Source organism: Danio rerio, chromosome 16, assembly GCF_049306965.1.
Source record: "Danio rerio strain Tuebingen ecotype United States chromosome 16, GRCz12tu, whole genome shotgun sequence".
Lineage (NCBI taxonomy): Eukaryota > Metazoa > Chordata > Actinopteri > Cypriniformes > Danionidae > Danio > Danio rerio.
Window position 1 is genome coordinate 55,636,374 of NC_133191.1, and position 25,071 is coordinate 55,661,444.

The window sequence follows — 25,071 nt, forward strand, 5'->3', positions numbered from 1 at the left end:
ATATATATATATATATATATATATATATATATATATATATATATATATATATATATATATACACGATTTTTATTTTTTTTATGCATATTTTTTAAAATCATTTTTATAATATACTTATGAGGTTTTAAATTTGGGATTAAAAAAAAAATGTCAAGTTCAAAAGGCAATAGGTAAATGAACGCTAAACAAAAAAAATTGAAAAATGATCTTAAAATAAATTGTGAGATTTGCATATTTCAGAGTAAAATCACTTTTGTAGAAGTCTCTTTTGAGTAAATTTTGTATTAATTTAAAATGTATATTAAAAAATAATAACTTAATGCTACTAAAAATGATACATATCAGGAAAAATAAAATTAATGTTGTAATTTTCACTGCACAATTATTTTTAAAAATCATATTAAAAAAGATGCTTGTTTAAAAAAAAAAAAAACATTTTTCAATGCAGCGTACAGCTTGCATTTAAATAAATAAAGAGAGCCATTAACAAGTGAAATTATTTAAAAAATGTATTAACCTCCTAACATTCTTAATGTGCTCATAAATATTGGATGGTCAGCTGTAGGTTGTCATCTTTATATATATAAAAAAAAAAAAAAAAAAAAGTTAATGCTTTGGCTAGAATTGCTGCACATGCACTCACTTCATGGAGGGCAGATGGCGGAGCACCACATCCACAGCGTGCACTGGGTTGGTGCTGATTGGCTTGTCCAGTTCCAGCGGCTCTGGCATACTGCGCCCGGTTAGCACCTCGTGCAGCAGGTGCCAGCTCACCAGAGACACAAACTTAATTGAGACTTTAAAGGGCCGGTCTTTGCCCCCTTCACCTGGCAGCGTGACATCCAGATCCACCTGTGGATACATGACAATAAGTTTAAAATAAACAATGATGCGTTTTTATTTAATGCCATGTCAACAAAGACTATTTTCATGACAAGAAATAAATATACAATTTAAAACAACAAACAAATGAATACAGAAATCAGACCCCTAGTTTTTCATGATTTTTTACAGACAGCTCTTAGCACTTTTCTTTTGCTTTTAAAGTGTCTCTCATTACAAGCTTGAGAAGATGGTTGACACATGTTGATCCCCAAACATATGTCATCCAAACTTAGTGCTTGGTGATTATCTGTCTGCATCTGCTCTGAGCAATTTCACTTAATTTATTTCATTTCATTTATTTATTTAATTTATACTTACATTTATATGCATATTTATATACTCATATTTAATTTAATTTGTTTGTATTTAATATTATTTGTTTATATTTCATTTAATTTATTAATATTTATATTGATGGTATATTTATGTATTAATGTTTTTATTCATTTTAAATAATATTTATGAATATTCATATTAACATTCAATTTCTTTCATTTATATTTAATTTTATTTATTTACATGTATTGATATGTATATAATATACAATTTTATTTATGAATATGCATATTTATGATATTCATAAATTATATATTTACAAACATAAATATTGATATTTATGCATATTTCATTTAATTGACTGGCTGATTAACTGCTTGGCTGGCTGACTGAATGCAACTCTAGAATACTATTGAGTATTTTAACATGCAAATTTCCATCCAAACTCCCACTGGACAATAATCTGTATATTCACCCATGAAGCCTAAACAAATTCTGAAAGAAGCTTGTGTTTGTTTACCCCTGCAGGTGCCACAGGAAGTGGGTTGGCGGTGTAGAGACTTTTCTTCCCATCATAAACTGGCCTTCGATCCCCAAAGATGGTGACTTTAAAGTGCTGCACCATGGAGTCCACCACCTCCCTGCAGAGACAACACTCTTCAGTATTTACTTATTATTATTGCAGAGAACAGGAACATGCAAATAAAAACACAAATTACAAGCATGTAAAAGTAAATGCATTGGTGTGGCAATGCAGAGGGTTGACTATTTTCTCTTACTATTTTAGATGTTTCAGTTTTGTTTTGAGGACATCAAAACCAGAACTACAATAATTTATCATAGGAGATGAATAAAAGATACTTTTATGTGACACTTCCAGATCTTTATTGCTTTCATCTTCACGACACATATCTTGTCATTTATTTAAAGGATGTTGTTGTATTTAAGAAAAACTTATTCAATTAATTAATTCACCAGATCCACCCAGTTAATGACTTTACAATGACTTTACAATCAAAAATAAGCAAGTAAGCTCTTTATTAGTTCTACCAAAGCAACATACACCAAAATCAGCCTATCCTGATATTAAAGAATTAACAGGGTCAATGATATGTAGCATTTCAATGTACTGCTTTCATTTCGTTAATATAAAGCACTTCTTCACTCAACATTGCCAATTATAAAGTTCTAAAGCAATTAAATTCATCCTACTAGAAATGTTTGACGTTAGTTGGTTAGTTAGTTAGTTAGTTAGTTGGTTAGTTAGTTAGTTAGTTAGTTAGTTAGTTAGTTAGTTAGTTAGTTAGTTAGTTAGTTAGTTAGTTAGTTAGTTAGTTAGTTAGTTAGTTAGTTAGTTAGTTAGTTAGTTAGTTAGTTAGTTAGTTAGTTAAAGCACTTTCCAAATGTAATTTTGCGTTTATCACAGTATTATAACAACTGTGTCTTTTTGCCAAGCTCAAGTTGTTTAACAGAAATAACTTTATTAAATCTCTTAACTGCAATGGAAACTAAATAGAGATTTACATTTAGTCATTTAGCAGACACTTTTGTCCAAAGCAACATATAATTGAGGAGGCATTCAGCCAGAAGAGGCAACACACACAAGAAGTGCTAGTTGAGGGTTCGACAATAAGGACTGCCCGATGGCCTGGGGCCAGCGTGCAAGGCGCTCAGGACAGTAGATAGGAACATTAATTTAACTATTGAAAATCATATATCCCATGTCACAAAAACTGCCTTCTTTCATCTGAGAAATATCGCTAAGTTACGAAGTATGCTATCCATCTCAGATGCAGAAAAGCATGTCATTCCTACCAGCAAATGTACGTTTCATGTCAAATACGAAAAGTGAAAGCATGATAACATAAACGAGAGCTGTTTATACTTTAGGATTTAAAATTGACTGAAATGACCATCTGATAATTTTTGCATATTTTAATCTAATAATATGTTATATTAGGCCAAATGTTTTGTTCATTTCTGCAATGACACCTATAAAGAAAGATTAACATTAAACTGCTTCATGATCTGATGCGGTCTCTGTTCATCTGTAATTTCTCTCTATAGTTTAAGCCTATAATGCATAATTCTATCCAAATGTTTTTTTAATAGATTAATTAATACAATAGATAAACTTTTACAAAACTTGACAACTGAAATGAGGCTCTGTATGAGAAACTCTGACCTCTCTGATTTATATTTGGCGATGATGTCTGTGGATGATTTTATTTTTATTTTTTAAATATTTCCCAAATGATTTTTGACAAAGGCAGGAAATTTTCACAGTATGTCTGATAATATTTTTTCTTCTGGAGGAAGTCTTATTTGTTTTATTTTGGCAAGAAATTTTAAGGTCAAAAATTTTAGTCTCTTTAAGCTAAATTTGTTTTCAATAGTTTACAGAACAAACCATTGTTATACAATAACTTGCCTAATTCCCCTAACCTGTCTAATCTAATTAGTTAAGCCTTTAAATGACACTTTAAACTGTATAGAAGTGTTTTAAAAAATATCTACTAAAATATTATTTATTGTCATCATGGCAAAGATTAAACAAATCAGTTATTAGAAACAAGTTATTAAAACTATGTTTAGAAATGTGCTGAAAAAAATCTCTGTTAAACAGAAATTGGGGAAAATAAATAGGGAGGCTAATAATTAATTAATTAACTTATTTATTCATTTATTTATTTATTTATTTTTACTTATTTTCATTTATTTAGTTACATCACAATTGTATTTTTTTTAATTGTCATTTGTATTTTTTTTTAAAGTTATGCTCAATAAAAACTATTGTATTATAAACAATTATGTTTGCCTTGACACATTATTTAAAATATGTGGCTTAGAAATAGCAATTAACTTCTTTTTTTTGGTGGGGCCAGTGAAAATTTTGACAGGGCAAGTAAAAAACCGAGTAGAAAAATCTTTAGCGTTGAACCCTGTAGTTATACAAAGACAACTTCCATTTATCTCATATAGACAGGAATTGTTCACAGGGCTTATCAAACACTTTTCTAAGATGACTAATGTCTCTGACGAACACAAACACCATACCTATTTACTCTCCGTGGACACTTCTCGGGCTTGATGTCCACCTCGTACAGGTAGACGTCCATCTTTGGGATCTCCACCTGGAAGCAGTTGGCCAGCAGTTTGATAGGTTTCCCCATGGTGCCATAGCCGGGCCTCCGTGGCATGGAGAACAGGGACTGGGCCCCAACGGCTCCTGAGAGACACAGATGAAGACTGTTACATTCAGCAAACAGTAACACTGCTGGCCATATGGGCTGCATCAATGACAACCTTCAAAACAATGACACAAAATGAAGCGACAACGGTTCGAAACACTCCTATCATACAATAATCCTTCATGTGCCTGATGCAAATAACATTCAGCAAATGGACAACTGTTAATTGTATGTAATATAATTTCTACTTGGTTTAATAATGAAACAAATTGTTAATAAAAATAATAACAATAATAATAATAATAATAATAATCATAATGATAATAATAATAATAATGATAATAATAATAATAATAATAATAGTATTATTAATAATAACATTAATACTATTACTACTACTACTACTACTACTACTACTACTACTACTACTACTACTAATAATAATAATAATAATAATAATAGGTTATAAAACACGTTTAATAATAAAATATTATTATTATTAATAATAATAATAATAATAATAAATGGTTATATAAAAATAAACAGGTTTAATTGCAAAATTGTAATAACAATAATAGCAATAATAATTAAATAATAATATTAATAATAATAATAATTATTATTATTATTATAAATTTATCCTAATAATAATAATTCTAATTATTATTATTTTATTATTATTATTACATTATTATTATTATTATTATTATTATAAATGGTTATATAAAAATGTTTAAAAATAATAACAACAACAAGTTATAAAGAAAACAAGTTTATTTATAAACAATATTAATAATAACAATAATAATCATAGTAATATTCACAATAAATTGTTATATAAAAATAAACTTGTTTAATATAATAACAATAATAATAATAATAATAATAATAATAGGTTAAAAAACATGTTTAATAATAATGATAATAATAATAATAATATATGGTTATATAAACATAAACATGTTTAATAATAAAATAATAATCATAATAAATGGTTAAGTAAAAATAAACACTCTTAATAATTATATATCATCATTATTAAAAACAATCATCATAATACATGATTATATAAAAGATATTTAATAAAATAATAATAATAATAATAATAATTAAATCAACAGTTATTATTATTGTTGCTGTTGTTATTGTTGTTAATAATAATAATAATAATAATAATAATAATAATAATAATAATCATAATCATCATAATAAATGGTTATATAAAAATTTATTTAATACAACTATTAATATTTATAATAAAAATAATAATAATGACAGTAATAATAATAATAAATGATTATATTAAAATAAAAAGGTTTAACAATAAAACTATTATTTAAAAAAATAATAATAATTAAAACAACAATTACTATCATCATCATCATCATCATCATCATAATCATCATCAACAACAACGTTAATAACTTAATTGTAACTATAATATAATACGACAACTTAAACATTTATAAAAATATTAATTAATAATTAACTAAATTAAAAATATTTAAATAGTAAATAAAAACTAACAAATAATAATAATTATACAATAAAACAAAAATGTAAAAAAAATTATCAAAGCTTTTCAAATATTAATCACATTGATAATGATTAAATGATACTAAAAATGATTATTCTTAATATTTTTGAACAACATTATGAACATACAAATAATAAAAACATTAATTTTCTTTTACTATAATAATAATAATAATAATAATATGAATAATAATTATAATAATACAATTATTATTATTGTTATTACAATTATTGACAAAAGGGATTATAAATGATAATTCAAAATAACAAAAAAGACTTCCAATTAATAAATGACACACGGTAAACTTTCGTCTCATATGCACCAACACAGTTACAGTACGAAATGGTGAAGACAGTAAAAGTCTGCATCAGCCACTGTTCAGACGGCTGCTTCCTACAGAGAGATGCTGAAAATTTAATACCATCTTCATGAGCGAGTTTGACAGTGATTGCAGCTAATGATTCCCTGACTGTGAGACGCCCATGGCACACCAGCAGATTCATAGCAGACAACTTGCACTCATGGGTCTTTCAGCAACATTTGGGAGGAGGAATGGAGAAAGCACAATAAACAGAAATGATGCTCAATGAATCAAATATTGCCACCTTCACAAAAAGGATGTTTCACCCATGAGTCAGTTATATTAAACTCAACCAAGGCCCACGCAGTAACACTGGCCATACATGATTCAGCCTCACTCGCTCACAGGGATTTCACCAGTTTACAGATGCTAAAAGGAATACATATAATCCAATCTTAATGGGAAGGGTCATGCTGGATTAGTGATATAGTGTTAGTAATAATTAAACACCTTAATAAAAACAGACTATAGATACATTGTGCATGCTAATGAGAAAGGGGAAAAATAAGAAGCAGAACAGACACATTTTCCAATATATTCTGACTGAATCTGTAATTGAGGTAGATGAGACCTATATTAGGGTCTAACTAGAGATATGCATGTCTAAAATATATATATATATATATATATATATATATATATATATATATATATATATATATATATATATATATATATATATATATATATATATATATATATTTTTTTTTTTTTTTTTTTTTTTTTTTTTAAATCAGGCACCTGTGTGTATGTTCTTCATACGTGGATTACTCAGTTAGCTGAATTTGGATATTGACTATTTGACACGATCCAGGATAGTTTCGTTCTTCAAAGCTGATCCGAGAGTTGTTGTCATAGCAACAGTTCTGCTAGGTCAAACCTGATCGGGAGCAGGTTCAATTTATATAAACAGGATTAGATCGGCTTAGTTCAAGCAAAGATAATACAGAAAGTATGTTACGAATTCTGATATTTTCTTACAGTAGTAGTTATATACACTTGGGAAGAGTAAATATTTTTTTAACTATATATATATATTTAAAGTTATAGTCATTAATAAAATAAATAAAGTTATATAGATTAATAAAATTTATGCAATCTGCACTCTCAAAATGAAAGTACAAAGACTGCCACCTGGTGGTGCACAGAGAAAAACTTATTGATATGAACTTTTTAGATCGCTTTAGTACAAATTGTGTATAATAGAAATACACAATATGTGACTTTTTTAAAGCAATAATACATTTATGCAGTCATAAACATGTTTTGACAGTTAATATGCCAGTGATTTGATGCTTCACAAAGTTGCAGACGCCTTTACCAATATCAAAATGCTTTTGTAAACAACCAGTTATTCCATACAGCGATTAAAAAACGGCTACTATGATAAAGAAAATATTTTCTAAATGTAGAAATAAATACATTGATTTGCATTAAAATACATGATGATACTCTTGACACATGAAAGTGTAAAGCCTGCAGCTCACAACAAATGTGGAAGGTTACTGCGTGTCATATTCAACAAACCGTTTACTGCTAATTTGATGCAATTTTGCTCACATGGATAATTGAATATTAATCAGATGATGTCATTACGCAGCTGTGCCGTCAGCCAATCGTTGCACTGCTGATCATGATTTCGAGGATCGATAGATCAGTCCTTCACAACACACGCAGCGATCTCAGATCAGTTCATCCAGACATTCTAATCTGATTCACGAACTTGTTTGAAGAACCAAATTAGCGAGAGATCAGTTATCAAGATTAAAAGATCCAGGATCTGCCAAATCATCTTAGATCATTTAAGTGAGGTACGAAGAACAGACCCCTGTTCTTTAAAGTGAAATATCTTAACATAAACAAAGAAGGTTGAGAAAAATGTTCATTTTCTATAGAATTTCAGGCGGCACTTACAGGTTTTTGCATCTGAACTCTTCACTCATACTAAATCAGGGTTTCTGCCAAGCTGGGCTTAAAAACGAAAAGAAAAAAACCCAATTGGTTCACTCCGAGCAGAATTCGAAATCGTTTGTGTTCTTGCGTTCCTTATTAAACAAAATATTCCGAAAACGGTTTTCTACAAAAAAGAAAAACGATTAAGAACGTTATTTTATTACAAAGTATTGCAGGGCTCTAGAGTGCCCTGATTTCTTAATGGCGCAACTAAAAATTCTATTTGAAGGGAAAAATTAAATGAATTTTCGAAAAGTATCGTTAAAGAAATATTTACAATATGAACTTGCTTTTGGTTATAAGTCATATTTAAGACTTTGAGACCTTTTTGAGAACATTGTGAATGAAATTTCGGACTTTCACACAGCAAAACACTAAGGTTTTTTTATATTAGCCAGTGAAAATAGTTTTTGCTTCCCCCATAAAAATTTTGTTACTTCTTAGGGTGCTTTCACATCTGTAGTTCGCTTCATTTGGTCCGGACCAAGGGCAATAAATGATTGCTGCATTTTCTACCGTCTTTGGGTCGTTTTCACACCACGCTGCTGGCTTTGGACCGAACCAGTTGAAAAGAACCAGAATGCAGTCATGTGACAAAATCCACATCTCTCATTTCCCAGATGTTGTTGAACATATTTCCTAAACTGCTTATTGATTGGTCAGAATTCACGTGTGGGAAAATGCCCATGAACTCCCGCAAGTAAACAAAACCGGCAGACACAAAATGTCATTTTTACTCTGGAGGGACGACTGCGCTGGCTGATTGTATCCCTACTTTAGACAGACTATACATTTCGAGAATGTAGAGCAGCCGCGGCTGGAAAACAATGTTTAAATGCATCGCTCGTCACTTCAGGAGGAGGTGTGAATTAGTTTAGCTAAACTGCGACATGGTCATCTTGCGGAAATATTACCAACGATCCATCAGGTAATGCCATATAACAGAATAACAGTTCCCCTTTGAGATGACAATCCAATGCGTCAAAACACAAGCTGTCTGGCTTCTCCAGCATCATCTAACAAGACTCTAGTAAAGAGACAGAAGTTTACTGAAGGTTCAGTCTAGCGTTTCCCTGCAAATGGTCTCTGTGATCCGTCTGTGCTAAACGAATGTCAGGCTCAGAGTGATTCATCCTGGTTTGACTCATAACCGCTGCTGAACCGGCCAGTCTTCAAAGCAGAGGAGAGCAGAGTCACGGTTTAAAAAAAAAAGGCAGAAAAACAGGACTCGCTGTGAGAAACTGGCGAGGGTCAGACTGAATCATTACCTGCTGCAGTTAATAGAGCACACAAGCATCCGCATCCAGGACTAAAAACCTAATAGAGAAATTGATTTCCGGCGATAAAATATAAACCCTTCAAGACGAGAGGTTTGCTCTACAAATTAATTGAGCTTTTTTGTTGCCCTGTCATTTGAGTTTTACAGAAAGTTATAGGATTATTATAACAAAAAATTCAACAAAAATACAAAAAGTACAATAATTGTAACAATTCAGAACAATAATAATAATAATAATAATAATAATAATAATAATAAATAATAATAATAATAATAATAATAATAATATAACTAAATTAAATGTAAATCCTTAAACAAGAATATTTTCTTGTGGTTTTCTAAATAGTAATGATGGTAAAAAAAATATACAATTAAAAAATAAATCAGCTTTTCATGACAGACAAACAAATTTACTGACATATTTTTCAATTAATTTAGGCACAAAAACACTCAGTCAATTATTAAATCTTACAAGTCAACTCAAAACGCATGCAAATTCTTTATCTATACGTCATTATATTTTATGATTTAATAAAAAAAATATTTTACACTTCTCAATTAACACATATAATGGAAAATAATGTACATAATTACAATGACTTTTTATTATTTTAAATTGAAAGTGTATTACAATTATAATACTCAAGTACAATATATATTTTTACATAATTATTTTAATAACGGTTATTATTATTAATGTGTGTATATATATACTAATATATTACTATTATTACTGTTACTATTATTATTATTAATGTGTATATACAACTAAATACATTTATAACTAAAATAAAAACAATAAAATAAAATAGTAATAAAATAAAAATGAAATAAAAACAAGACAATAAAATAAAAACGATAAAATAACAATAAAAAATACAATAAAATAAAACTAAATAAAACAAAAAAACAAACCTAACAACAACCAAGAAACCAAACCCAACCCAAACAAAAACTAAACCAAACCAAGCAGAAACCAAACAGAAACCAAACAAAAAAACAAACCAAACAAAAACCAAACTGAAACCAAACAAAAAACAAATCAAACAAAAAAACAAACTAAACAGAAACCAAACCAAAAACACAAAAGAAAAAGCCAAACAGTTAAACAATCTTTTAGTTGTACCATAATATTATCATATTGTGACTCATCTCGAGTCAACGGATGGGGAAAATACTTTTCCAGAAGCCAGCAGCTGAAAATGTGGGTGCTTACTGTTGCATGTCTATTCTGCCATGAAGCCGATTCCCTTTTCACCTGGTGGGCCTCTAAACAGCAGACACAGGCCGCTCAGAGAGACCCCCAGCTTTCATACGCAGCCAGACAAACAGGGGGGTCCGAAACTCCAGACGACTGCATCTTTGTCATGGAAATCAGCCAGCCTCTACTAGACTGATAGCGATGTGATTTTACACCAAACGCAAACTTGCGGATGTCTGCACATGCTCTGCTGGAGGCATTTAGATTAGAGCTGCACAATATATCGTTTCAGCATCAATATCACAATGTGTGCTCATCTGCAATAATCGCATCACAGCATGTGCAATAAAGAGTCAGTATTAAAGCTGATCAGCACAACAGATCAGAACACACAAGATTTGTGGATTCACCGCAGGTTAAAGTACACATGAAATCAGAACTAACTATATTGATTCTGTTAGCTCACATTGCTAGTTTTGTGGTGAACAATTCATCCGTCCATGTCATTAAGAAAAAATTTGTTTGCCTTTGTAATCTTCATTGAAATCTGAAAATGCACTTCCTGTTTGTTTTCAGTTAAAATGTCAGATTAGGGGACTATTCCATAAACCAAGCTTACAGAAAAAGCCAGGCTTATCCTAAGGCTTAAAGCCTAATCAAAGTAATGTTAACATTCACCTGCCATATTCTGGTGCCGTTTTAATTAACTTAACCTCTTAATAATGATTAAAACTTTAAATATTTAATAGCAAAAAAAAAAAATTTTACTTATACAACATATGATTTATGCAACGGACGCCTTCACTGGGAAACATCCATACACACTCCTACACAATGGCCAATTTAGCTTATTCGATTCACCTATAGCGCATGCCGCATGTCTTTGGATTTGGGGGAAACCGGAGCACCTGGAGAAAACCCACGCGAGCACGGGGGTAAGAAAGACACTAACTAATTTAAAGAAGAAGACAAAATTTTTAAATAATGACTTTAAAGCTGTAAAATGAGTGGAATAATTAGGAGATGATCCGTGCTGAGCAGCAGCGTCACTTTAATGTAAAGATTTTTCCCGAGGGAAAGCAATGATTTGCAGCAGATTCGGGAGCAAATAAAAAATCCCACCGCTTGTGCGTGCACGGCTCTTTATTTATTTTAAACCTATGTGCTTACATTTAGAATATTTTGCATGTTAGTAAGCCTGCAATGCATTCAAACATTTTCCTTGCAAGCAACAATTGGCAGTAAGCGCAAATCCTCTCTCTCTCACGCACACGGTCAAGCACAATGACTATGTTTTATAACAAATATTTAATTTCATGTAAATAGGTCTACATAATAGCCTATATTTAAAAATATCTGCAGTCTGCAACTGCAATCTGCAGTTTCGCGGCTCACTCGCTGTGAACAGCTGTGTCTCATTTCAGAGCTCTTTCAGTTCTCGAAGTTGCCATGGTGGCACACAACAAAATCGATGTATCTATGCTCGACTTAAGGTTTCTTGACAGAAACATGCACGAGCAGTTATCTAGATTATTTAAACTGAACTCAGACTGGTCTGATCAAATGATCTTCAACTTGCTGTTATGGAACCAATTTAAGCGTGGATGTTTAGTTCAGCTCATTGAAGTCAGGCTTCTGACTTTAATCTCCGCTTTTCTTAACCACTTTTACGAAATAGCCCCTAGGTCTGTCTGAGGCAAGGTTATAATAGTTTTGGATTTTGCATTAGTTTAAGTTTCTTTTTCATTTTGACTTTTTGTTTTTAAATTCGGTTAGTTTTTACTATGGCTAACACTTATTGACAGTGGAAGATGATTTACGGTTAGTCATGTAGAATTCCAACCATGTTGTCCTCACAGAAACAGGCTAAGCCATTACACTGAATCAGGTAAGCTATGTATTTATGTTTTAATGTTATTAATTCTATGCACTTTAAAACACAGCAAGTAATATGTGAGTGATGTTTGCACATGCATGATAATTTTGGATGGCAGGATGGAGGGGGTGGGCACGAGTGAAATAAGCCAAACTTGAGGGGGGGGGTGTCCTAAAAGGTAGAAAACCACTGGTCTATTCCACTTTTATCATTGCTCTCCTGTATTTTTCAATGCTTGTAATTTATTTATTATATTTTATGCATGATTCACTCCTCTACAGAATCACCGCAAACAATAACTTCCAAATAGAGTTAATTAAGCCATCTGGTGAAATTTTAGTATTGCAATATAGTCAGAATTATTGCAGAGAAACTAAATATTGCAATGTCAGATTTTTCCAATTTTCCATTCAGCCCTAATTTAGATTCAGACCCAGGCTGGAGGGAGTGACGAGGAGAGTCTTAGGAGGTTTCGAAGGGGGTGGAAGAGGCGGCAGTGAGGCCAGAGGACGACGCTTTCCATCCTCCGCACATGCAACCACACACTGTACTCTGCCAATGACTCATTATGCCACACTTCCTTGACTCCGGTCTCGGGGGCAGAGCTTATTTTCACACCGCCGCCACCCACTCGTGAACATACGTGCACCACTCACGCTCTCACAGCGTCATCAGTGTTGAGAGGAAAGCGTAGACAAGCATCAAGAGCACTCAGATAAAGGAGAGTGAGAAAGCAAGAATGAGACGTGTGGAAAGCTGAATAGGCTTGTCGTAAGAAAATTCAGCTTTTGTGAATGCTGGACGTCAAACTAGATAAAAAATAGAAGGCGTTTTCTATTGAACACATAGAACAGACTCTAAAAAAGAAACAGCTTTTCCTAGAAATTATTTAGACCATGTGGTATTTATTTCACAGCATATTGCAGTTGAAATGTTTATAATCATTACCATTAATATAATTATTGTCAGATAAATAATTCTCATAATACTACTACTACTACTACTACTAATAATAATAATAATAATAATAATAAAATTATTAACAGGAATAACAAATTTAAAATGAAAGCAAATATAAAATAAGTAAAAATAAAATAATAAGAAAACAAGGAAATAAATAAAATAAAAAAATAACAAAAATAAATTAATAAATATAAAATAAAATATAAAATAAAATAAAAAAGTACATACATTTTTAACAAATACAATAGGTAATAAAGAAAAGAAATTTAAATACAATGAATAAATTTAAAAAATTAACTTAAATGAAAAAAAGATAATAAAAATGTATTTTAAAAACAAAAATAAAATAAAGATAAATAAAATAATTAATTAAAAAAATTAAATGTAAAAAAAAATCTAAATAAATATTTTATTTAAAACAATAATAAAATAAAGATTATTCATTATAAAGAACAATTTATGGAATATTTAGAGATATCATGCATAATTACATAAATTAATCTATACTTTTACACTAATAAACTGCATAATTACAGTAATTATCTTTAGAGTTAATAAACTGTATAATTGCAGTAATAATCCTTATAATCATATTAATTCTGTATAATTACATTAATAAATTATATATTTACAGTAATAATTTGAAAAATGGCAGTAATTACCAGTATCATTACAGTGAAAATCTGTAAAATGACAATAATAACTTGTAATCACGGAACAAAAAAAATAGTTTTTTACAGATTATTTACATTTTTTAATTTTGTTTTTTTTTTCTTTTTTTACGGTAATTTTCTGACGCCCCTGCAGAAAATAACTTATTTTTTTTAATTAGTTTTTTTGTACAGTGTATGCTTAGAAAAAAAAACTACACAGTATTGGGATCGGATCTGTAACGATCGATACTCGAATTTTGGTATTGGGATCGGATAAAAAAAATAAATAAAATGGTAACAGTGCATCCCTAAAAATAATGATACAGAAGCCCACGACATGATCATAATAAGAAGAGTGGAAGAAGCTGCACAGGAGAGGTGGGCCGCGGAACGATTAGATTACTCCAATCTCTGCTTCTTTGTACTGGCAAAACCAACAGTGTCCTCAGGTGACCCATAAACAGAGACTAAAGCGGGCAGGAATGACCACGTGGTGACCATGGAGACCGCCATTTACAGCGATTACAGCATCACACGCTGCCAGAGGACAAAAGCGGAAACACGAAATGAAAGAAAACGAATGTTAATATCCCTAAAAGATACGAGTAAAAGTGATGAGGAGTAATTCATCATTGGGCTGAGCTGCTCTGGTGAAGCTGAATCATTAATGCATTTGCACTGTGCTGAGAGCTGCGAGCTCCTACAGCCACAGCAGAGACTGGCTGTTTGCACAGTAACACCATGTCTACACTAGAAGAGACAGACGCTGTGCTACGTCAGCTTGGGACGCTGGAAACACGTCACCTCAATGTTCAATAACCAGACGAATCAGAGGCGAGCTCAAGGCGAACATTGTGTATTTGTACAATTAGCTGAAGATAAAGTCCTATTATAGGTTATGGTAATGAGTTCTTGAACACTCATTCTTCCACTAACGCTAACAGCACTGTGCTATAAATATTCTGCAAGTTACCGAAAGAGAATTGAAATAGGAATATCAGGAATTGGAGTGATATTGGCTGATCACAGTGTGTTCAAATATTGGGTGTTTGGATAATCATAAAATTCAGTATCTTTAAACTCTTGCTAATAAATTGACAGAAATTGTGTATTCTATGTTAATGTGAGGTGGAACAGTGGTTAGCACTGTTGCATCACAGTGAAAAGGTCGCTGGTTCGAGTCCCTGCTCGAACATAATATATACATTATACATATTTAAATATAAATGTGTTTTCAGTGCAGCTTTTATTCTTAATTTACAGTTTAAAATGAACTATTTTATTATTTTATCTTTAGTAAAAAATAGTTCATTTTAAACTGTAAATTAAGAATAAAAGCTGCACTGAAAACTAACTGAAATTCTCATGTATGATCTGTTTTCTATCTTTATCCAACTTTATTTTATTTTGAGCAACTATTTTGAAATAGCTAAAATATAAGTCAAATAAAATAAATTAAGAGAAATAAAAAAAAAATAACAAATTACAAAAATAACAAATTACTATAACAAAATCTTAAAATGAGCATTTTAACACAGACTGAAAATGGCTCAAGTTGAATTGAAACTGAAATAAATACAAACAGAACAAACAACAAAATAACAAATGTTAATTCAATTTAGCCTCAATAAAAAGTCCAAACTATTTATAATATATATATTTATATATAAAATAAATAGTAAAAAGATTACCCACAAACCTGGTTGAAAAATGAAGTAAATAATATAAAATGAAATAAAATCTAAAATAAATAATTAAATTAAAACTATGACAGCATTATAGCAGGACAATCTGACATTGCGATAATCTGTTTTGTTGGGATAAATATTGCAATATGAATATAATTTCCCCAGATGGTTTGAATAGCTCTACTGTCACGATTACCAGCGGTCGGATTCCATAAGATCGCTGGTTCTCACTCACCATAACCTTGGACTACAATTCCGCCATTGTTGGACTACATATTCATACATGCACTCCGGTCACACTCACACATGCTTCCTCATCTAGACTGATTACATTCACACCACCTGAGGATTGTCAGAGACTGATTGCACACTCTATTTAAGCCACACACTCACCCATTCAGTTTGCCGAGTCGTGTTATCTGCCACATTGACATTACAACGTGTTTTTCTAGCCTTGTTTTCCCGTGTTCTTACCTAGCCTTGCTTATTTAGTTATCCCTGTCTGCCGCCTGCCTTTCGACCTCTCGCTTGTTATATTGACTACGCTTCTGGACTGCCTACACATACCCATTGTCACCTGTATTGACCATTGCTTGCCTGACGAAGAGTTAACCTGCATGTGGATCCAAACTTCTGTTGTTAGTGTCACTCTCCGTGGTTACATCTACAGTGGTCTCTCGCTATAACGCGGTTCACCTTTTGTGGCTTAGCAGTTTCGATTTATTAGTGCAATTTGGCAAACTTTTTTTTTATTATAATTTTTTTTTAAAGAGAGCATTGTATTCTGGCTCCTAAATGGCTGTAGACTAGGGATGCACTGATATGGATTATATGGCCGATCGATATCGATAACCCTTAAGATTCAGAGGCCAATAGCCGATGTACTATAACAGATAATTATAAATATTTCAAAATGTTATATTTTTATACAGGAAACAACTGATTATATTTCAAAAACTTCACAACAGTAAAAAAAAACTAATCTTATGAACTGAATAGCTTACTCTAAGCAAAAAAGCTCATTTCAAAATTGCAAGGTGATCATATAGACCTACATTCATGATTTTATAGCATGCCAAAAATAAAAACTAATAATAACAATAGCAAATTAACATGCACCTTGACTGTTGCATAAAAATAATTGGTTAAATAACAAAAATGGCACTTAATTAACAAACAAGTTTAATAAATGTGTCTTAAGTAAAATAAAAATGAAAGGACCAAGAACTGAAACCAGCTCAAATGTTCTTAAATGAAACGTGTTACAGTAATGTATGCAGACATATACAATGTTCGAAAAGGCATTTTATAAGGTGTTTTGAAAGCTCAGAGCCACCATACAAGTAAAAAGCTAAATACAGATAGTATTACTTTAGAAAATGCAGCATAAATTCGTCCTATTGTGCGTTTTAGATTCTTTTGAACACATGTGAGTGCTGCTTGTCAATCAGACAATGCTTCAGTGTTCGTTCTTGCTGTCAATTGCGGTAAAAATGATTGATGAAAGGTTTATGATAAACCGCTGTGAGTTCGAAACTAACTGCAGGCACTGTGTGACAAAGCCGAGTCAGATTCTGTACAATTATGTAATCAGGGTTCTGTATCTCACGGTTCGGTTACGATTATCATGCCATCGATTCGGTTCAATTCTATATCTCGGTGCATCACGGTGCATTGACGATGCTTATTTATACAGTGTTATATTTTGGGGGGAGGCTATAACGAGCTGTCTGTATAAACACACAGACACACAGCACCACACTGTCTGTCATGCACACTCATACAAACAGAGATAGCACCAACCAAACAAACACACACACACACACACACACACACACACACACACACACACACACACACACACACACACACACACACACACACACACACACACACACACACACACAAACCATCACAATATGCGTTTAGCCGGGAGAGCTCAAGCTGAGCGAAGCAAAAAAAAAAACGAAAAAATGAAGCACTTTTCCGACGGTCCCTTACTGTGAGCTCCGCTCCGCACGAGCTCTCTCGGCTAAACACATATTGCGAGGGCTTAAAGGAAGCAATGGTCGTAATTTCGAGCGAAAAAAGGGAAAAAGACAGCTGTGAAACATAACCAACCAGCTTTGACTTTTTGTAGGAAACACACTTTAGATCTTTTTAGGGTAAGAGGTTTTTGAGTTATTGGAGCTATAACTGAACGTCTCAGGAATTTCGAAAACAAAACCAACTTAACCGCGCTCATTTCTGGCGCCCCCATGGATATACAGCACCCTTAGCATTTGCCTTTACTGCCTATGCCAAGGGCCGGCCATGAATTGGCTCCTGAGTGTTGTAAATACTGGCGCTCACCTCCTTCGCAACAAAATGCATAGGAGATAAATGACGTCAGTCCATAATAACCGATTATTATCAATGAACCAATACCGAATTGTCCGCGTCTGCATCCCGGTGCACCGAAAAAACAATTAATTTTGACACCCCTAATGGTTTTTATTTTAAATAACATGCAAATGTGAGCATCCGGTGTGCAATACTTACAACTGTCATGTGCTTGGCACATGGACTACTTCGCAGAATTTGCCTATTGTAGGTAACTTTCAGAACGTAACTCCCGCAAATAACGAGAGACCACTGTATTTGGAAAGATTTCATTCATTTAGATCCACTGGGATGATGAATTCTTCATCTGCATAAATTATAGTAAATTTAAAAGCATATAAACATGATCAAGATCAAAAATAAGTTAAATAAATGGTTTTCTGGGGAGTCAAAAAGCGTTCAATCACAGAAATTGAACAATCAAATGTAAAATAACATGGTCATTATTGCAGTTTAATTGCATCTTTATCTTTTAATATTTAATAAATAATCTAATACTGCAATGTGAATATTACACATACACACAATGCGATGTCGATCCTCAAATGTAGTTTGAACAAAGCTTGCCAGAAGAACTTTAGATCAATAACACACTAACTGATGACCATCCAATCAAGTCAGTTTCCATATATTCATCGCTAAAAGCACGACTGTACTCTGAGCTCTCTGCGTGAAATACAGCAAATACACAATCTTGCTTAAACATTTCTCTCTTTCTCTCTCTCTCTCACACACACACACACACACACACACACACACACACACACACACACACACACACACACACACACACACAATACAGCTGTTGTGAGTCTAATCCACTGAGGCTTGGGTTGTGGGAACAGGCTGAGAGCTCGGCGGTGCGACACAATGGCGTCAGTCACAGCACCAGGTTCAGACGCACAGTGACAGTTCACTGATGGGAGGCTGGAGTGTGTGTATATCTCTGCATGTGTACAGTTGTCCAACTGACAGACACCATAGGGCTGCACAATATATAATTTCAGCATCGATATCGCAGTGTGTGTGTCTGTAATAGCCACATCGCAGGATATGCAAGGTTGAGCTGGGATTACAGTTGATCACCACAACAGCTGAGAATAGGGTTGTTGCGATACCATTTATTCATGTTACGATATTATACCAACTAAAGTATTGTGATTAGGGTTGGGTACGGAAACCCGGTGCCATTATAGCACTAGTACCTTTGTAACCGGTATGTACAGGACAAAATCAGCATATAATTTTCAGTGGCTGATTTCGGTGCCACTGGTGCTGCGACAAAGACATAAGAAGCATCAAGGGGTGCATTAAAGGCACACATAGGTACGCGTTTTCACACCATCTTTAAACATTTAATTTTAAACAGCTTTGCAAAATACAGTCAGGCGATGTCAGGCGTTTGTTCTTGTTGCATAAGGAACGGGTGCACGAAACATGCAGTACAGCACATTCAATGAGCAAGAGCGACTCTTTTCAGATCAATACACATGATCGCGTTCATCAAATTTGCTTAAACTAAGCATTTTAAAGCGACACAGCTGACACAACAATGTCAAGCAGATGCTTAACAAAAGTTGCATGTAAGGGGGAAACACGTCAGATTTAATGACACATTTGAGGGCTCATGGAATCAACTTAAAGGCAGAGGAATGCACTGTCTCTGAAAGCGTGCAACATCTGACACTTTCAATGAGTACGTACATGGACACCAATGCTCCGATTTTAATATGATTAAGACAATCCTCTGATCAAGAGTCTAGACTACCACATAAACAGTGATTTTTGATTACCTTAAAGGACCACAGACACCTGCGTCGCAAAATGCGGAATTTTTTTCTTTCCATTCAACGTGTGGTATAAAATTCCATTAGAAGAGCACTCTTCCACCAGTCTTTACTTAATGCTCGCATCAAAAACGTCAGTTTGTCATGGGGGCATGAATGAAATGTTCCTGAATGAAAGTGAAACTACAGTTAAAGTCGAAAAAACAAAAATGAAATTACATGAAACTCTGGAGGAAACATGGATAGCATGGTGACACAATGTGACATTAATCGATCCATGTACAATAACACATGAGACGGGATCATGAAAGGAACATTCAAAAAAGGAACTCATGTAAAAACCTTCATCATATTATTGTCTTTATTCAGATTAAGGCAAATCATTAGATTACTGATTACCATGAAAACAGAGTTTAGTGTTTTGATGACAGCTTCTCCACAGGTTAGTAGAACGCTAAGGTAATTTCATAATTCAAATCTTAAATTCATGTTAACCAACAAATGATCAAAGGAAATATATTAATTTAATTCAAATACATAAAATATGAATTAATGTTTACTTTAAACTAATTATATTGTTCTGTTAAAATTATTTTTTAAAAGATTGTCAAATAAAAAAATTTCTAGAGTCATCCACCATAATTTTGTGGCTTAAAAGTGTCTTTTCAGGCACCGTTTTGGTACCATTTTAAAAGAAACGGTTTAGCACCTGTATTGAAATAACCCCAAACGATAACCAACCCTAATTGTGATACCAAGTAGTAATGCGATACTGTAATTCATAACTCAAATCAATTAAATAAAAATGTCTATATTTTATATATTATAATAGGGCTACTTGAATTGAATAAATAATTCCCTTATTATTGAAAAATGTATTTGCACGTCTTTTCACCCAAAATGTATTCACACCAACAAAAAATACATTCAAATAAAGATACAAATTATACTAAACAAAATTCATTTATTAAAAAAAAAAAAAAAAAAAGCATTTTTCCAACAAACTTAGGCTATATGAAGTCAAAGATTTTTCAATGTTTCCTGTTGCTTGTTTGAGTTTTTGATGTATTGTTTGTTTGTTTGTTTGTTTCAGTCTTATCAGGTAAGAATCCAAAGTATTTCAATATTTCACTTTTTGAGTCGTTCTTTTTAAGAGATTGTCACAGTTGTTGTAGCTATTAAATCATATTGACAGAAGCAGAAATGAATGAATGAACCGAAGCATCAGAGTATATGCAAAAGGCTACCATAAGAGGTGTAAATTCTACACAGTTTTGCAATCTTAGAAGGCTGTAAAGACTTGCAGGCCTTTAACTTGTCTCTTGTAAAATCACTCGGAGTTTCAATGAGATGTTGTATATTTGGGGCTGGATGCTTGGCAATTTCGTCTCGTCCTAATCCATTGTGAGGGAGCTATCGCAAAATGGACCAATCAGACAAACTCCACTCACTTTAATGGTAATTTTGCAGAATAACTTATCACTGGGTGACAAGCTGTTATAATCCACTGAAAGCATTATGTAAATAATATATATATAATATGGAATTAATATAACTCGTCTCTAAAACAACAACAAACTCTGTCCTGCATCGGTTGTCATTCCCTCACTATAATGCTAGTGATCCTGTTTTTTTCTGCAACCTCGCTGCATGCACATCCTGAATGTTTACAAACCGGTAATTTGTGTATAGCCTACATATCACTTTTAACTTTTTTTATCGTTTTTGACAATGGGGTTCGGTCAATAACTTTTGCCATAAGAAAAAATTGTATTGCCCAGCCCTAGTTCAGGCATAAAAAAGTACATTTGTAACTTTGATGAAGAATAATTTTACTGAATTATTAATATAATGAAGACTAAACAGTGTTTTTGTACATAATATTTAATTTCAATTCTATATATATATATATATATACAGGGCTCGAAATTAACTTTTTTACTTGGTAGCACCGGTGCTCCCAACTTCAAATATTTAGGAGCACCAAAAAAATTTTAGGAGCACCAGAAAAAATGAAGCATCCACCAAAAATGATTGAGCCCCGCTGCAAATTGTTTTTTAAGGGATTTATTGTATTTTAAAACAACATTTAATGGGACTGACAAAAACTAGAAACAACTATCTAACTAATGCTGCAAAGACATTGATATTTGTGTGCAATAATTCCAAAATGAATGTCTAATAATTAGGCCATAGAATATTAATGATGATAAAAAATTACAATAATAGTAACAATGAATTCCATTTCTCATTATGATACTGCCTTGAATGTGCATGAATGTAGGTTATCTGCTATAAAAAGTCTGTTAATTTATGAAAAATAATTGTTTGCATCAAACAAAAATTAAGAATTGCAGTAAGAAATATTTATTTTGTACTGCTGTTTTTATATGCATGTCAATTTAATAAATAATATTTCTGCTACAAAACAAACAAAAGATTATAATAAATCATTTAATTCAATGATGAAAGCTGCAAAGCAGTCATCAGTAAATAAATATAAAAATAAAATACACCTCAAAAAGAATAGACAAAAGAAAGTAAGTCTCACTATCACTCTTTAAAAGTTTTGGTTTCAGTTTGTGTCAATTTAGAGGTTCAGTCTGAGATGATCTTCATTTTTCTGTGTTAGTGGAAAGCAGGCGAGTCAGCCGACCCAATTTATGCGCAGGCAGAGCAGGACTCTTGCGCTAACCATCGGCGCAATACCGCTCTTTGTTATGAGCCACAGTTTCAGTGTAAACTTAGTAAAGGCGAGCTTCTTCGGCGATGATATGTACAGTATTAGATTTGACTTTTAGCGGACATTTGCGCTAAACACGCAGTGAATGCAACGCGTGGAGATTCGGGCACCTTCTCCAAGAAGCGCGTACTCGATTGATCTCAGCTGGCGGATCATTATTCACCACGTGACGTGTCATCATCGCTTTCATCTGCGCCTCAACTTTAGGTGGGGTTTGCAAACCTGTGTGCTTTAAGTCTTTACTCTTCAGCCGTTTGCATTTCCTGTGGTCATAAAAGCTCCTTCCCTGTCATCTAACAGCGAAATACCTTGAGTGAATGACAGCTAATATGAACCAATATAGCGGCAGGGAAGAGCGATTCAGCACGTTTTTACAAAAAATCAAAACAGGCGCACTACAACCCTTATCTGCAGTCGCACTAATGCGCCAAAATATATTATGAGGTCGCATAGATTAATTTTCGGGCGCATATGCGACCAAAATGGTCGCAATTTCGAGCCCTGTATATATATATATATATATATATATATATATATATATATATATATATATATATATATATATATATATATATATATATATATATATATACACACACACACACACACACACACACACACACACACACACACACACACACACACACACACACACACATATATATATATAAATATATACAAACACACACACTTTTTTTTATAAATATATTCTGTAAATATTTCTACAAAATAATGCAATGTCTGATTTTTCCTATATCATGCAGTCATACCTCAGGCTGCAGACATTAAACAGCTCTCATAAAGATTCCTACAGTGAAGATACAACCTTTGAAAAGTTGCTGTAATCCCGAGATTATGACATTTTAACAGTTCTTTTGCACCCAGTCAGTCTGAACTGCACAGCTGTAGGGCTGTTAAATATAACTCAAGGAATATTCAAAATGTTCTCATTAATAAAACATCTGCTCTGAAATGCAGAAAATGTTGATTTATGAGACTTTTTCAAAGTAGAGTCTAGTTGAGATTCATCTTTTTGAGATTTCCTAATTTTTCCCCTGAAACAATACTAAAAGAGGTGTTTCTTTTAGTATTGTTTCAGGGGGAAAATTAGGAAATACGAATCAATCAATCAATCAATCAATCAATCTATCTATCTATCTATCTATCTATCTATCTATCTATCTATCTATCTATCTATCTATCTATCTATCTATCTATCTATCTATCTATCTATCTATCATATATATATATATATATATATATATATATATATATATATATATATATATATATATATATATATATATATATATTAAATTAAAAAATATATTTATTAAAATTGCATGACTGTCCCAACCAGCCTGACGCTTCAAGTAAAATCTGGACGTAATAAACTAGAAAATATAAAGAGTTTTCTTTTAATTTTTTATGGTTACATTTTCACTTAAATACATGTTGAATAATGAATTAATTGGTAAGGTTTATGAATATACAACCACGAAAAAAGTGGATAGTAAAAAAAAAATGCATGGATGATTCATATTAACTGCTAAAGTATTGTATTCTTTAAAATATATATATATATAACTGTTTATTAAAATTACTATAAGAAAAATGAATGAGTAAAATAAAACTGATTTAATAGAGAAAATAATAAAGAAATCTTGGTTTTGGCATTGAAACCAACAGTAGATGACAAAAGTCCGTGACTTACAAAGTGATTTTATGAATCATTAATTCAAATGATTCATTCAAAACAGGTGATTTATTTGGAACATAAATGGTTGTCTTTATAAATGGATAAATGAATCACTGCCTTAAATGATGTGATAAAATTCAAGAATAAAACACTGCATTGTTGAACTGAGACACAGATGTGCTTTCACATCTGTGGTTCGGTTCGTTTGGTCCAGACCAAGGGCAACAACTGATCCATTGTATCACTTTTCTGTTGTGTTTGGGTCGTTTTCACACCACACTGATTGCTTTGGTCTGAACCAGTTGAAAAGAACCAAAATGCAGTCATGTGACAAAATCCACATCACTCATTGGCCAGATGTTAATAAACGCATTTCCTAAACTGCTTTTCGATTGGTCGGGAAAATGCCAAACAAACCAGTAGACACAAAATGTGGCTTTTTATTATAAAGGGCCGACTGCGCTGGCTGATTTTATCCCTGCCCATAGTACATCACTTTAGAGTAATTATACATTGAGAATGAAGCGCGGTGAAAATGTTTTTTATATATTGTGCGAAACACTTTCGCCGTTTGCATAACTTCAGGAGGAGACGTGA

The 25,071-nt window shown here is 32.3% G+C and overlaps 1 protein-coding gene across 5 annotated transcripts in view; it reads right to left on the reverse strand.

The window, feature by feature from the left end:
* Positions 1-25,071, reverse strand: part of ago3a (argonaute RISC catalytic component 3a) — a 71,625-nt gene that overhangs the window by 33,763 nt on the left and 12,791 nt on the right. For all 5 annotated transcript variants that reach the window (XM_009292707.5, XM_068213996.2, XM_068213994.2 and 2 more), the window contains 3 exon segments: positions 4,219-4,390; positions 1,682-1,802; positions 644-852 (listed from right to left, as the gene is read on the reverse strand). In XM_009292707.5, the coding sequence (XP_009290982.1) occupies positions 644-852; positions 1,682-1,802; positions 4,219-4,390 (502 nt within the window).